At 37.3% G+C, this 17,834-nt stretch overlaps 1 protein-coding gene across 1 annotated transcript; it reads right to left on the reverse strand.

Moving 5' to 3' along the window:
• Positions 1-7,092: 7,092 nt before the first annotated feature.
• On the reverse strand, positions 7,093-17,777 carry LOC139696458 (zinc finger protein 771-like). Its single transcript, XM_071595237.1, has 6 exons — positions 17,527-17,777; positions 17,255-17,407; positions 16,672-16,902; positions 13,133-13,422; positions 11,993-12,406; positions 7,093-7,740 (listed from the first exon to the last, which is right to left on the reverse strand). The coding sequence occupies exons 1-6, from the start codon at positions 17,680-17,682 to the stop codon at positions 7,539-7,541; spliced, it is 1,446 nt and encodes a 481-aa protein (XP_071451338.1). The 5' UTR covers positions 17,683-17,777; the 3' UTR covers positions 7,093-7,538.
• Between the last annotated feature and the right edge of the window lie 57 nt (positions 17,778-17,834).

Genomic DNA, 17,834 nt, shown 5'->3' on the forward strand with positions numbered 1-17,834 from the left:
TGATGCCTTGGAGAAAAAATTTGAATAATATATGAGTTTAAATTCCTCTAGAGGCATTGCGTTATGCAGGAACCAATTAGGGTACATCACTATCCATTACAATGTAACAATTTCAAAAAGTGTAAAAATCATTTGCCTTGACCATGATTCGAACCCAGATCCCTCCATGTCTGGCTGAGTGCTTTAGCTGGATAAGCCACTAAGGCATCCTCTTACAATCTGAAATCGCAGTGTGCAGTTTAGAACATAGATTATTAAAATGAATATTCCACACATTGGTTTGTTGGACACGTAGACCTAAAAACTTAGTAATGATTGAAAAAATAATGCTTTAATTCTTGAGATTTAAATTATTATCCTCATGTGATATTGTACAATTAAACGCAAGGACCTGTGTCTTTTACAATTTAATTTAAGTTTGTTGTCATAACACCAGATCCAGACACTTTTTAAACCTTTTGGATTTTTAACCAAAGCCTTTGATGGCTTTTATCAGAAATTATATAGTTTGAATCATCAGCAAATAATATAGAATTAAGACTTTGGTCATTTCCATTCATGTTTATACGTATTTTTCTGATTTTAATGTTATTTGCACTCACAGTGATTTTTCAAATAAATTAGATCTTACCCATTGCAATGCTATACTTCTGACACCCACTCCATCAGCTTTACTCAACAGAAAGCGATGGTCAACAAGATTAAAGGCATAAGTAAAATCCATGTACAAAGCAAGAACTAAATTCAGGTTATCCAAGGAATGGGTTACAGAACTGAAAGCATTCTACTCCTAGATTCCAAAAAGTTTCCTTAAACTTGGCCCTCTATATATACATGATTGAATGCCTTTTCTAAAGCCATGAAGCACACAAAGAAATCCTAATTATATTCAGCGTTCCTTTCTACTAACATTCTCATTGATGAAATGGCATCACACATTTCCTTCCTCTTTCTTAGCTTCACTAATCTTTGCATAGGTTATTGTTTGCATCTTCTTGTGATCTTCAATTGATGATTCTCAAGAGTTATGTTTGCTGCACACAAAATCCAACTTATCATCCTATAATATTCACATACAGCTTTCAGTCTGCTTTACACTTTTTTACATGGGGATCAAAATTAATTGACACAAGGAAATCTTCTGGCCAAATACATCCTCTTAAATACTGCATTTAAGTTCCAATATTCTCTTCCTTCAATTTTCCCTTGAACTCTTCAGTAATTCTGTGAAAATATTATGCGTTCCTATTGCCGTATGTTACTTCATCCCCCTTACTGATTTTTTGTCTTGCTATCTATTATTCTCTGACCAATGTATCACATTCCCTTTCTATTTCTAAACTGGTCAGCTTAATATCTTTAACATAAAATCCTTCAATATATTTTTCCCTGTTCCCTGGATCTCTTCGGGCTCTATTAATAATCGTTTTGTCTTATTTCTAATGGTGGGTGTAGTTTTTCCCTTGCTATATCATGACAATTCTCTCACCTTCTCATATAGTGCTTCCTCTTTTACCTGAAATTTGTGCATATCCTCACACTGTTCTTTCCACCACATTTCCTTGACCATATTAGTTTTTTGGGTTGTTTCATTATTTAGCTCTATGTTTATTTCCTCCCTATTTTCTCATTAATATTTTCAATTTTTTCTTCCATACATTATCTTAATCATCTCTCCTGTGACTCATGGCTTCCTAATTCTTTTATTCTCTTCAATTCCTGTAAATTACTTTCATACTCTCTCCATACCCTTCCAAACTACACCAACTTCTCTCTAAACATTTTCATTACCCTGTCCTTCTTTAGGTATTTATTGTTTCATGGTAGTATTTCCTTTTTACTCCTTTTTAAACCTTCATGACTCCACTTTGGTACTCTCTTAACCCTCCTAATCCTTTTGAATTTCATTTCATGAAAACTAAATTATGACCCAAATCTTCATAGTTACCTGGCATGTTGAGTGAGTTGATGATGCTTTTCTAAAATTATGTTGAGCCATGATATAATGCAGCTGCTACTTACCTGCTTCCCTCAGCAATTTTCTATATGCATCTAATCCCATGACGATGTTTAAACCAGGTGTTAGTTGTAATCAAACACCTTCTGCAGAACTCAATTACTTTTTCTCCAATATAATTTCTAATTCCTAACCCATAGTCTCTTCTTTCTTATCTCTTCATTCACCTACCCCTGAATATAATTTCCCATTAGTATTAGGTGCTTCTTTCCTGACATGGTCCCCAATTATTTTTCCAAATTGATCAAGCAAGCCATATACATCTTCCTCTCAGTGACTGTCTGATGACATGTACACCTGGATCACCATTAGATTGGTCAGGTCTGCCTTTATCTCTACCAAAAGAATCTTATAACTCACCTGCTCTATACTGACTATCCTTCTCACCAGTTGCCTATTCAGTAGTATTAACTATACTCCACGTTGACTCTTCTCCTCCCTCCATCATAAAATACTCTTTAACTATCATTCCAGGGGTCCCCATGTCTCTCCACCTTACATAACACAAAGCTAACATCTGTACCTTCTTCCTTCATTTTTTTTCTAAATGATTTCTAGCTATCCTGCACTCATCGTCCTTAACTCCCATGTACCTATCCTCATTGGTGCAGTTCTCTTCTGGGCCTCCCTTTCTCTGCTTTCAGTCATACAAGGATTTCATGCAATGATGGCCACAAATACCCATGTTACCTCCTGTGCTGCCATGCACTACACCATGCCCAGTGGGATGAGTCCCATAGATGCCAGGATTCATCTATGCTTCCATTTGTATTTATCTTTGGAATGATAATCAGCATTAAGAATTAATGTATTAGATTTCAACCACCTTAATAAATTATGTTGGGTTCAATTAACTCTGTACACTGATAGTTCACAGCTGTTATCTCTATAATGTTTGTGTCTTCTGCAAATATGACAGGCTCAGGGAAATATTCAGGTATGTCCAAGAATTGGGTAAACAACAATTTAGAGGAAAGAGATCACGGTATTTATTTCTGACGGACTGATTTCAAAGGCAATATATACTTCCAAAGAAACTGCGGGAGATGCCGCAACAGTAACTTTTCACGGAGTCATCCACTAATGTACATTGCAATATATACTGTTGCCAATTTCATTTTGATTGTAGTACCTGCATTTGGTACTTTTGCCCAAGATCAGCATTGTCAGAGAGTTGAAAGAAAAAAAGTAATTGCTGTAGTCTGAAATTTAGAGACTTTTTTCATGCACATTTCACTCTTATTTCACACACTTGTGCCAATAATTATGAGCTACAGCAGTCTCATGATTATTTTCCATATGGGATTTTGACTTAAAATGACAGCCAAAATATATCAGTGAAAAAGTTGGCATCCACTTCTAGTCTCCATATATCTGGATAGTACATCTGAAATTCAATAAACATTGCATGACAAAAAATTTTTTAAAGATGAAAGAGCTCATGCATCTCATTCCATGTTGTATTTTTTAAAAATATTTTACACCTTATTGATGACTTATTTCTAATTAATGTAGTGCAAAATGAAAGCATTGATAACAATATTATAAGAGTGATATGAAAAGTTCTCTGCCTCATGATGAAAAGGACAATTAATATATTCAAAAATGTTTTATTTTTCTTCATATTCACCTTTAATATTAATACATTTCATCCAGTGATGTTCGAGTGCCACTGTCCCATCTCCGTAGTGTTCTTCCGGGAGTGCAGAAAAGTAATCACCTACAGCTGCAATCACTTCTTGATTGGACAGAAAATGTTGACCAGTGGGGAAAGTTTTGAAGTTCTATGTGACAAATGTACCATGGCAAGGGCAAAAATTACAAATACTTAAGAGACTTAAAGCTCAACCACATGTTCACTATCAATTTAAGAATTACTCCAACAGTCTTCTTACCATGAAACCAAACTTATATGAGAATTTTTGAGTTCATGAGTTTGCCTATAAAGCCTTTAATCTAGATTTTCTTCAATTACCTACTTCCCCTTCAATTTTTCACAAAAAAATTTTGCCTCACAGACATTCAATGCCATTCCATTGATTTTCTTCTCTAATCCATGTTTTCCTTAACAATTTTGCTGTCTGGCAAAATAGTGCTGTCTACTATAATCAGAGTCATAATTTAGAAAAAACCATTCATAGGAGGATATATCTAAATATGCAATATCATAGTGCATGAAATTAAATTTAATCATGCGGTAAAAGACATTCACTTGGAAGTAACCACTACTATTTTTGGAAAAATCAGTTAAATGCTGCATTGATTTATATAATTTTGGCTGGAGAAAACTTTAGGGAAGGTATTATGGCGGTTGGTCCTAATTAATGCTCTCTGGCTTGAGTTCATCAGAGTGCAAAGGGGCACTTCATATTTTTTTTAAGGAATAAGGTTAATAACTAGAGGAGTCAAATAACACCTTTGGAGCTGGCTGCTAACCCTTCCCTTGAAAAGGAAAGAGTTATTGCCGTTTTAAATAACTTATGCACTTTTCCACCGAGCATGACATGCATTTCAGCTCACTGAACGCAAAATGTCCCAAAAATAAGTATAATAATTCCAGGAATAAATGTATTGCAGATCAGAGAACAAATTGCTAAAATTCTTCAAAATAGCACCCTTGTGCATCAACACACCAATGCCTGCCTCTTCCAGTAATGGTACACTTCCTGGAAGGCATTGATGAGAACCTCATTCAGGTATCTCATCACGGTCTTTTTGACACCATCCAGCATTCCAAAATAGTTGCCTTTCAAGCTCCTTTTTATTCTTGATAACAATTAGAAGCCTAGCAGTGCCACATCAGGGCTATCAGATAGCTGGGGCAGCATTGCTTCTTTGCTCTTGGCAAGGTACGAGTACTTGGCCACAAGAAAGGCGGGGTAAAATGACGTTTTTGTGCGACCTCCAGTTGCTATGGCAAATATCTCCCTTATGAAATGCTGCACTTTTTTCCACAGACTTTGAGGACTTCCACGTAAAACCCATTCTTAACTGTCTGTCCCTGAGGCACAAACCCATTGTGGACAATGCCTTTCAATCAAGAAAAATTTTTACCGTTACTTTAAAAGAAACCTTGTATTTGCAGGAGTTGTTAAGGCTTCTACAGTTATTTGAAGATGAAGCAATTGCTTTTGCATTCTTTCTGCATAGGATGATCTTGGTAGATAGCAGTTTTACCAGTGTTCGAGTAACCAGCATTAATATATATGTGGGTAGTCCGAAAAGCCTCTAACCTAACAATGAAATGAGAAATTTATTTTCCAACACAGTCTCCTTTTAAGTGGATATATTTTTTTCATCATCGATACATTTTTTTATCCCTTCCAAATAGTAGTTAACATCTTCCTCTGGAAAAATAGGCATTTACATATGTGATTACCTCCTTGAAAATCTCCTACTTCCAAGCCAAACACTAAAGTTAGGAAACAAGCAAAAGTCGCTAGGGGCCAGATCTGGCAAATATGCAGAGTGGTCAACCAATTCGAAGCGCAATTCATGAGTTTTAGCCATGGCAACCAGCAAAGTGTAAGCAGGTGCGTAGTTCTGATGGAAAAGCACTTTCTTCTTGTTCATCAAATGTAATCATTTTTTGGCAATTCTGCCTTCAGCTTGTCAAGTAATGAGGAGTAATACTCTCCCATTTTTGTTTCATCTTTTTGAAGACAAACGACAAATACAATTCTGTAACTATACCAAAAAACAGTCGCCATCACCTTCCTGGCTTATGGGATCATCCTCGCCATTTTTTGATCAGGTTCACCCTAGGAAATCCACTGTTTTGACTGTTCTTTTGCCTCAAGAGTATAGAGGTGGATCCAAGTTAATCTACAGCTATGAATCAATGCAAAAAATCTTACTCATTTCCTGAAAATGCTCCAACAGGACCTTGGAAATGTGCATTCAAATGTGTTTTTGGTCCAAAGTGAGCAAACCACACCCAAGGTGCGGCTAGCTTATGTATGTCCAATTCTTCAGTCAATACATGTATTACTAACGTTCTCTTTTAATATGCTTTAGGCATCTGCTATCTCTCTAACCTTAACTCTATATCCATCCAGTACATTCAGTGAACTTTTTCGATGTTATCGGTGGTTGTTGTAATTTTTGGCCATCCCAAATGCTTATCAAGCCAAGCTGGTACGGCCATGTTTAAAGTCAGCTGCCCAAAATTCCACGGTAGTAAATGATGTTGCGGAGTCACCATACACAGCATCCAATCTGTCCTTGATCTCCATAGGCGTAGTGCCTTTCAAAAACAAATATTTGAAGAGAACTTGATAACTCAATTTTTTCCATTTGAACAAAAACCCTCACAATGGCTAACTCAAATGATTGTCAAACAAGCAACTGACAGTACAAAATGGCTAAAATGTTGGGGAACATCTTTAGCACATTGCTCAACTTTCGTTGAAGGGCACTGCCATCTTCATGTTGAGGTCTATAAGTTTTTAAATCGCCAACAGTGCAGTGAAAGATCAATTTAGTGTTTTGGTTCCCAGTAGGGGAGACTAGAAGAATAGTTACAGGAAAATATAACTAATGAAATAAGGACAATTTGCACTTTTCCACAGTTTAAATAAACTGTGGAAAAGTGCAAATTGTCCTTATTTCATTATGATGAACTTCCACGACCTCAAGCCTGAATCTGTTGAACTTATGAAAATATAACTCTTGATTCAACAAGTTTTCAAATAAGTCTGAATAAACTGAAAATATATCTTTGCATCAAATTTTCAGAAATCCCTAAGCTTATCTCTTTTACCGTTCCATTTTTACATTCGTTGTATACAGTGCACATGCTTCCTCATTACTTGTGTGTTAGAATATTACTTTGTCTCACTACAGTAAAAATATTGATTATCACGAGTAATTGAAAATTACTGGGATCAATCCAGTATCGTTCCTAACATAGTTACATCATCATTTTATAAACATGTTGTTTAAAAATATAAAATGAAGATTCAAATATAACATTTTTCTTTTTATAAATCTTAATACAGCTATCACATTATGGAGGCAAAGATTGTTTCATTATGGGTTGCTTCATTAAGATTTGATGAGAAATGAAAGGACCATTGAGAAGTGCATATATTAGTATTAACTTTCAAATATAAAGCCAGAAACAGCTCATTTGTAAATATCACACTTGTAATCAAGGTTGTGGTAATGTTAAAAAGGATGGCAAAAATTTTAAGTACAACAAATTATTTACACCATGCACACACATCCATATACAATACAAAAATATTCTGACAGAAAATTCAGGCATTGTGCCAAACAAAGAACTGATTCATAATGGAATCAGATTATTAAGTACTGCCCTCATTCGAAAAATGTATACACATAGAACAGCATTTGACAAAGTACAATAAGTCCAATTAATGGCAAACTTATTTGACTTTAGGAAAGACATTAAATGCATTTCAGGCAACAATTGAAATGCCACACACATATGGACAACAAGCAACGCCAAGCACACAGTTTTGCTGGTAGGAAAAGTTTTTGGTTGAGGTGGTTGCCCTCATTCTTGCTTTCTAGGCATGCACACAGACACCCTCTCCTCACTGGCTCTCAGAACCGACTCTGCAGCTGCTCCTGTCCTCCCATGAGTGCGAACATGCCTCAGGAGGTGCGAGCGATCAGCAAATCGCTTCCCGCACAGAGGACAGCAGTGGGGACGCTCACCAGTGTGTAGGAGGACATGACGAGCCAATGACCATGACCTATAAGGAACACAAACACAAATCAAAACAGTTAATTCTCATGACCATAAATCACTGGAATTAAGGACATTTTCTAGAAACCCTGAACAAATCAAGCGACAAAATTTACTTCAAAATTGAACTTCACCCATTTTATTGTTGTTTGATCAAGTACAAATACAAATAATCTTGTTTGTACATTATCATGAAAATTTGTTGTAGGATAAATGATGAAATATCAATAAGCAATTTACAGGCTTAAATATCAAACTTGAAGAAGTATTATTTTATTGATGTGCTGTAGAAAATGTACAATTATGGTATCTCTCGTTGAATTTGATACTGCAATATTAATATTTTCACAATGTCAACCTAACAATACTTATATTCAACAAACTGTAGTATTATATAATATTTAATATCTTCTTTATAAGATCAAAAAACAAATTATTTATCATTATAATTTTTATTTTACATTTCCATATAATTTGATATCTTGTGTGTGTGATTAATCAGAAATTTATGAGGTCAAGCCTAACTTTTATGTTATTTAAAAATATAAATACTATGTAGTCAAATTTAGATTATGATGCATGATCAGTGATAATGCGAACTGTTTAAAATTATCAATTTGTTAACTAGTAATGTCATTTATAACCATCCCTTGCCCGACACATTAATGCAGATTAATGTAGGTATGCCTCTCCTTAAATCACCAATTTCTTACCTTCCTGAGCCAGTATAAAATGTGTAACACTTCATACTTGTTTGTAAGAGAATATCATATGAATACTGTCAATATGAATTTTGCCTGAAGGAATGAAAATATTCCTAGCACTGTTCAATTCATGCTAACAATGGTTTATTGTGGGTGAATCAATAGTCCAGCAATTAAAAGACTAATAACCAACACTAAGCTTCCACAAATTTCTCATTTGTCACTGGTATGTACAACTGCTAAGTATACTCGTGGATTAAAAATTCCATAAATTGAAAATCGAGCTATAACTTCAAACCTGGGTGCTCTTGTTTAAAAATATTTAATATTCATTTAAAAATGGAGGGCAATGGGAAATGAAACATCTTCAATAGTCTCTCCTTTGTTAATGCCAACCTCACCTTCACATGGTATGCCCTGCTATTACAAGGTGGGTTCAAGTACTAAGTTCTTATAATGTTTTTATGATAAACTACTAACACTAGAAAGTTGAAACTTCTGTTACGAGTTGATACGAGTGAAGTGGGTAGGATCCAGATATTTTTTTTTTTTAGGTAATCTACCGGTCAAGGTAGGTTTTTTGATGGACACAACTACCAAACAAATATTTTATTACTCCTAACAAAACACAAAATCCATCATCCTACTCTATATCAGGTCCCTCTTCATCTCTGAGTACTTTCTTCCTCCCTTCATCCCGTCCAACATCCCTATCCTGTTCCTTCCCTTTCCTCTTTTGCCCAACATTCTACCCTCTATCACAGTCTTCAACATCCCACTGCCGGTCAACACCCCCTTCATCCACTTTTCCTGCCTCCATAGGATTTCTCCCAGCAAACCCCTATCTTCGCCCACCATACCAAGTACTTCCTCATTTGTTTTCTTCTCTGTCCATTTCACCTTCTCCATTCTTCTCCACACCCACATTTCAAAAGCCTCCAGTCTACGTCTATCCTCCTGCTTCAATGACCACGTTTCCGCGCCGTACATAGCTACGCTCCATATCAAAGTTTTTACAAGTCTTTTCTTAACATCCTTACTCAAAGTCCCCGTCATCAACTCCCTCCTCCTTGTGAAAGCCTCTTTGCCTAGCGCAATTCTTCTCCTTACGTCCCTACTACTTTGACCGTGTTGGTCCAAAACACTACCGAGATACGTAAACTGTTCTACCTGCTCTAGTTTTTGCCCTCCTATTTTAACGTTAAGCTTGGCCTTTTTCTTTCTAGAAAATCGCATAACCTTTGTTTTATTAATATTGATTCTCATCCCATACCTGTCGCACTGAATTTCCAATTCACTCAGCAATGCTTGCAGCCCCTTGGCTGACTGACAAACTAAAGCTTGGTCATCAGCAAACCTAACTGATTTTACGAATCCCCCGCCCACTTTCATTCCTACCTCGAGTTCTTCCCATGCCTCTTTGATCATTTCCTCTGCATACAGGTTGAACAGCAACGGTGATAATGGGCAACCCTGCCTTACACCCCTTCCTAACACTGCCCATCCTGACTCCCCGTTTCCCACCCGCACCTGAGCAGTCTGAGACATGTACAGGTTGCGGATTAGCCTCCTTTCCCTCCAATCTATTCCTATTTTCTGCAATATACTCATTAGTTTTTCCCAATTCACTCTATCAAACGCTTTTTCGAAATCTACGAAACAGGCAAATACCTCCTGGTTGTGTTCTATATTCCTCTCGATTAATAATCTCATTACTGCAATGGCATCACGCGTACCTCTCCCCTTCCTAAACCCAAACTGATCATCCCCTAAGTAATCATTTGCCCTACTCTCTATCCTTTTGTTTATGATCCTGAGAACAACTTTAGCTGCGTGGGATGATCCAGATATAGGAGAGCACAAAATGATCAATTACTCTTCAATGGACAGCAGAAGAGGAAGGAATGATGCAAAATGTGTTATAACAAGGAAATACAGAGCAAACATAATATGATGTATGCAGGTGACACAGGTGAGAGTACCGAACAAGTACAAAGAGCCTCCAAGTCATCCAGGTCAATATATTGATGGATGACCATGAGGATGATGAGGGGAAAGAATTGTGATAGAAGAGAAGAAATAATGAAGGGAGGCTGCAAAGTCATTAAAGCATGATCGGAGATTGGAATACGAGTAATAGTAGTATTTAGGGGAGGTGACCGACAGCTGAGGTCATTTGCGCCATAGGGGATGGATAGGAAAGGATGAAGGGGGGAGAGAAACCCAGCGTCGGCATTAGCCTACTCTTTACGAAAGGCGCCAAGGGGTCCGCAGCTTAATGTCCCATCCAATGGACGACGTACTCACTCAAAGTGCCCTCCACAAAGCACCTCAAGTAGGGATCGAGATACCACTGAAAAATATTCAACACCGCCGGGATTTGAATCCAGGCCTTCTGGGTGGGAAGCCAGTACAATAGCTACCGCACTATCTCAATCTCTAATTAGAATACGAGTGTACGAGAAAAAAATGTGGAAGGAATTAAATATGACCTTGACAAGGTAAATACAGTGATGGAAGTGCTTGTTTGAAGTGTGAGACTGTAACATGGGAAAAGGCATAAACATTAGGAAATTACTGAGGACTCAAAAAGCAAACATGAAGTGTGAGTAAGAATAAAAATGGCTATGGTAGCATTTAGGGAAAAGTATTAAGTACTAACCAGTTAATAAAGTATCTGAGAAAAAGAATCGTAAAGAATTTGATCTGGAATACATTCTCGTATGGCTGTAAAATTACGATCCTTCTTCAGAAAGACAGGAAAGGAATATGATCATTCAAGTTGCGGGTTTGGAGGAGAATGTTTTACATCAAACGGATGCATCACGTAAGGAAAGAGAAATGAGAGTAAATGAGGAAAGAACACTGATCAGTTCTATAAGGAAAAGGACAAAAGACTACTCACTGCACGATATGATAGAACGTCCACCAGAAGGAAGACAGAGAAAGAAGAATGGTAAAGAGGGCAGAATAGAAACTTTGATGCATGAGAAGGTAAATTAATAACTGAATGGAGAAGAGTGCAGAGGGATGTAGATAAAGACAGAGATTGGGATAACTAGGGGACCAATAACACCGAGCACGTTGACAAGGAGATTACTTCTGACAATAATAATTTTTAACTAAATATGGAACAAAAACTCCAATCCTGAAGGACATTACAGGAAGGATATTACAGTTAGAAGGTAAGAAAATGCTACAGCCACGGGAAAATACTTCAGTTTTGATTCAACTGAGTTCAAGTAACTGTTGCTCACAAGTACTTGCAATGAAGTGCTAATTCTTATCCAAATAATGAAATCAGTCGCCTGATTATGTCACATTGTTTGAGGAAAGATTGCCAGAAAAATCTGATCTGGCCTCTTACTTAACTGGGGTCATATTGCATAATATTTTGACAATAATTTAATTTTCTTTAATTGTTTTGTATATTATTCAACACTATAAGTTTTGAAAGGTACCCTGGCTTTTGGCCAAATGGGAATATGTTCATTTAGGCAGGTGGTCAATGAACCTGATTATAATCTAGAAGTTCACAGCATGTCCTTCTCATACCTGGAGAATGTTTTCCCGCAGATGGAACATGAATAGGGCCGTTCTCCAGTGTGGGTACGGCCATGCCTCTGCAGTGTGTACGAGTCTGAGAATGACTTGGAGCACACATGGCAGGTTAACCTCTTCCTCTTCACGTTGCCATTAACCATGCCCTTTGATGCAATCCTGCAAGGGTCCATGGATTCACGGACCCTTGCCCCACCGTCGACTGTATCCATTGGATCCAGCTGTTGCTGTTGTTGGTGGTGGTGGCAGGAAGAAATGTGCGCCACCAGAGAGGCATGGTGGTTGAAGGCTTGGGGGCAGAGGCCACAGGAGAATGGCCGCTGACTGGCATGCATGCGCATGTGACGGCTTTGTGAGGTTGAGTCGGTGAAGGCGCGACCACATATTGAACATCTGAATGGTCGGTCACTGGAATGAGATGAAAAGGGTCAATCGCAGTGAAAGATGGCTCTGACTACACTGCTAAAAACATTTTTTGTCCAGATTTACTCCCATAATTAGATTTAATGACAATATTTATCCAAAACCTTGAATAGTTCCCAAATGATGAATTATAAAATTTTGGAATACCAAACTACCCGAACTCTTCCATGACCAAATTTCTAATTATTCGGCATGAATTTCTGCCGAGGAGACTGACATAAGTTTAAATTTTACACTTTGACTCTCCTTATTAAATACAGTGAAATAAAAAGCATCATAAAAGTGAATTCAGACTTCAAAGATGAATCAAAGAAAAAAAAATTATTTATGCCTATCATATTTTGCCAGTTATTTATTGACTTACCCCCAGAAAAGAGAGAGAGAAAACAGCCTTGTAGAGTGTAGACATCTATGTATTAATTAAGATAGACGGGGAAAAATTCACAGTTTGGTAAATGGAATATATAGTAAGAGATCTTGAAAGTTATTTCTGGTGGAGACTAACAGTAACTAGTTAGGCATTTGAATTCTTTCATCCACTCACTGATAATTTAACTGTAATTATTTTCACACAATCTATAGAAAATTCAAAAACATTGACTCCTGAAATTACACGATATGAACAAAAATCAACCATCAACATAAATTTGGGACAAAATTATTAATGCTAATAACCATAATACACCTAAAAAATGGCAACCAAGCACTTACTCATCTGGCATGTGTTTCGAAGCACGGTGACGGGCCAAAAGTGATGAACGAGCAAATGTCAATGGACAGAGATCACAAGCAAATGAATGTTCAGTGCTATTGGAATGGTTGAGAGGCAAAAGGAGAGACGGATGGCACAGCGTCTTCCAACACTCTTGAAATAAGCATGGTGTCTTGCCCAGCCTTTCTGGTCCCCTATCTTCAGCTTCTAATGAATTCTGGTCCTCGTGGTGTTGGCCTGAATCCTCACTCTCATCTCCAGCAGAGTTCTCACCCTTGATGCTTATTAGCTGTGGGAAGATCAAGAAAATAGCTGATGAGTCAATACAATAAACATTTGGCAAAAGCAAGTACTGGCAAAGACATAAAATATGTCATTGCATTGTGATTTCTCTTGTGACATTCAAATCTTGAATAAATAATTCTCCCTAACATCAGGACACTGGCTACTGACTTCCTTCAAACTCTTCTCCTGTGCCATCAGGAGTTGAGTTTGAAGAAAGTTTGCCAATAAAATAAAGCATATAATTTGATTACCCCCATTGGATTGGGATGATGCAGTGGCTAATGAACTGGCTTCCCTCCCAGAGGGCCAGAGTTTGAATCCTAGAGATTGCAAATTTTTCCAGTGGTATCCCAATCCCTACTCGAGGTGCTTTGTGGAGAGCACATTGAGTGAGACAGACAAACTAAAGCTTGATCATCCACAAATTTGATTTATGAATTACCCACCGACTTTCATTCCTATCTCCAGGACTTCCCATGCCTCTTTAACCATTTCTACTTCATGTATGTCGAACAGCAAGATTGATAATGGATACCCGTCTTACTCCTCTTTCTAAAACCGCCCATCCTGACTCACCATCGGCCACTTGCACCTACACAGTCTGTGGCATGTACAGGTTGCAAATAAGTCTCCTATCTCACCAGTCTACTCCGATTTTCAGCAAAACATTCATTAGTTTTTCCAAATGCACTCTATCAAACTCCTTTTAGAAATCAACAAAACAGGCAAATACAGCCTTATTATATCCCATGTTCTTCTTTATTAGTGCGTAATTACTGCAATGGCATCACCCACACCTCTCCCCTTCCTGAACCCAAACTGATCATCCCCTAAGTAATCATTTGCCCTGCTCTCCATCTCTACTCTGCCATCTCTGCTCTGCATATCATCTTGTTATTGATCCTGAGAATCACTTTAGCTGCGTGCAAAATCAAACTTATTTTTCTGTAGTCCTCATTTAATGTCGCCTTTACTTTTTTTGGAGTAGGAACTAACAATGATCTGACAAAGTCTTCCAGCCAAATTCTTTCCTCAGAAATGGTCCACAGAATTAGTCCACAAAAATTCTTCCTTAAACATTTCCCTAACCCTTTAAGTAGTTATGCAGGAATGTTGTCTACCCCCATGGCCTTATTTGATTTCATTTCCCTTAATGCCCTTTCTTTCTCACCATTGAGTAAGCCTGGACCTAAGCTATCCACATCTACACTATATTCTCTTTCTTTGTCTAACCTTGCTGGCCTAAATTCTTTACCAGAGAGTTATTTTATATATTCCTTCCATTTGCCTCAGATCTTTCCTGGTTCAATTAGTGCTTTCACCAACTTATTTCCGATTCTTAACACAAATTTTCCCCTCTTACTTCCGGATAATGTTTTAACCTTCTTGTATAGCTCACCCATTTTGCCCTTTCTCTGCAAACTTTCCATATCCTCGCATAGCATCTCCCACCACACTTCTTTTGCTGTATTTGCTACCCATCCCATGTGATTGTGTAATTCTTAGTATTTCCTTCTTCCTCATTCGATTTTTACATTCCTCCATTTTCTTCTCTCGTCTATCTTTCTAATCATTGTGTTTTCCCTACAGTTCCTATAATTTCTTTTATGACTTTCAATATCCCTTTTTTGATACATTCTCATTTTTCCTTGATAGTACATGGCTCCTTCCCTGATTTTCTCTACAGCCTATTGATACTCTTTCCTTGTCAATCCAGTTAATGCTTTTACATTAAACTTCCTAGCCTACCTCCCCAGCCTGATCTTTTTGAATTGGATGCTACACTTCACCACTACTAATTAATAATCAGAGCCCACAATTACTCTCAAAAAGCTGTGTGAATTGATTATGCTGTTCCTAAATCTGTGCCTAACCATAATATAATCTAACCTGTACCTTTCTGAGTCACCTTGCATCTTCCATGTATACCTATGCCTTTTGTGGTGTCTAAACCATGTGTTGGTGATAATTAACTCCAGCCTTCTGCAGAACTCTATTGCTTTCTCTCTGAGGTCATTCCTTGTTCCTAAACCATAGTTCCAGACATCACTTCCACCACTTCCTTTGCCTACCTTCGCATTCCAATCCACCATAACTATCATGTTTCCCTCCAGGAACACTCACGATTTAATCATCTAACTGATCATATTCCCCATGAAAAATGACCAAGTTCTTGGGTTTAGCTTTTACTTCTAATAATATTCTATCAGTCACTTGCTCTATTTATCATTCTTCTTCCTACCTTTTTGTTTAATATTATTGCCATCCCTCACTGGTGCTCTTCCCCTCTGCTGTACATTATTCTATAAATATCACTTCGGTAGTAGCACAACCCTTAAGCATCTATATTTCCTCTTTCCATGATTTGATTAATTATCTCTAATTTTTCTAACATTCTAAGATCCCAAATACTAATTCAGTCAACTACTGTTTCCTCTGTGCTGCCATTGTCATTTTCACTATGCAAAGTCTCATGAGGTGGTGAACGCCTAGCCTATCCCGTTAATGGGCAGAACACGCGGTTTGAGTCCCATAGCTGCCACGACTCATTTTTATTATGATGCCCAACATAAAAATCTTGGGATGAATAAATGAAATATTTTCCATTGCCTTCCTCAATAATGATTTTGAATGTGACAACATCACTCCATGACCGCACTGCTGGAATCAGATGCCTTTGTAGCCACCTCACCAAGGAACAGATGCTGTATGGACTACCTTTTGTCTGACCCTTTCGACCTATGTGGCTTGGTGATCCCCCCAGGAGCAAATATCATTGCTTCCACCAAAAAAGCACTAGCGCCTATCAGAATGAAAAAGCCTTTCCACCATGTCAAGGTTTTAGTCCATAGGGAGGGACTCACTGTATGAAAATAAAATTAAAGGAGTATAATAAACTTGTACATGGTAGAACAAGACAATTGCTTTAGAAACTCATTCTATCCCACAGCTGTATACAAAGCGAGCAATCTATAGATGGTTTCAAAAAAGAGATGACACATCTCTTAATCTCTCAGAGAAGAACATCAATCCCTCAATTCTTTTTCCTTTACTTGACTTTCCTTACTCCTTTGCCATACACCATACATTTACTGGGGACATTTCAGCAATAAGATCTGTTCCTATTAAGTACATATATGCTACAGCACATTTGGTGTACTATGATCAAGTGCTACATTTTCCACTCAGTAACATATGATATACATTAGTAGTGAAATACAATTCTCATATCTTCCAAAAAATGAGAATTCACCTCAAAATTGGTCACAGGGACTTCACTCTTGAGCTCCTCGACTGATTCTGTAGCGTTTATATGTGACGAATCAAGATACGATTCTGTTGCCTCAGGTTGAGCGCCTGAAGTTGCATCATTGCTGCTTGTTTCTAGATTTTCCAATTTTGTTGCTATTTCTTCTTTGCCATTTATTCCCTTCACAGTATTCCCTTTATCCGTAGGGTTGATTTCAGAATCACCAACAGTATCCTGTGAAGTAACATCCATTATAATAACATTTCCAGCCTTGTTACCTTAACTGCCCAAAAGTTATTAACACTGTTTCTAACAAGAAATTTCCATAAAATGGTAGGAAATCGAATGAGATAATTATAGGGTAAATATTTATGAATTTTATAATTAGGGAACCAAGATAAACAAAACAATGTATTATAAAACATTTCCGACTTCGTAGTAACATTTCGTAGTTTCCTTGAGAATTTTAAAATGGAAGAATAATGGCACTTCGGAGGAAAAAATGAAAACTGCACCCTTAATATTCCATCTAAAGCTACATTGCGTGTATCATTAATAAAACTTAGGGTCAATCATGAAAACATACCAGAACATTATTCAACTGATCTCCAGAATAGTCGAGGGACTCTTTCAATGAGTTATCAGAGTTCAGGCACATTACCTTGAACTCAAAAAACATATCTACTTTGAAGAGACACCGGTGACATATTTTGCTCGGCAGACGATCGGTTACCGAGAGCTAGTGAATAAGGAAAAGTGATGATAAGAAACAACACAACTTCAGCGCACTGTGTTGAAGATATTCCAGCATATAAAAATCTAGTACAAAGAGATAAAACAGCCAATCAGGAGATTTACCTTTATTGATACACATGAATTGATTCTAAAAGGAAGGCAATTTTCTGACTCTTCTGTCACTTCACTGTCAAAAATTGAACGCATCAATCCATCGTGTGTCAAGCATAGACGACATATATCGTTTAATTTATAAGAAATATTGTTGCTTTTTTCCATTTCAAATCAAACCTCACGTAAACTTCGCGCGGCAAGCGAGTTTTCTTCTTTCCTCAATAATATACGCCGACATATACACAACATTCACCCGAAAACGAAACGCCACTCTCTTGGCCTAGCCATCTGTATAATTTATGATTAACTAAGTTCAA

This window comes from Hetaerina americana, unplaced genomic scaffold (genome assembly GCF_022747635.1).
Source record: "Hetaerina americana unplaced genomic scaffold, ioHetAmer1.1.p SCAF_7, whole genome shotgun sequence".
NCBI classification, from domain to species: domain Eukaryota; kingdom Metazoa; phylum Arthropoda; class Insecta; order Odonata; family Calopterygidae; genus Hetaerina; species Hetaerina americana.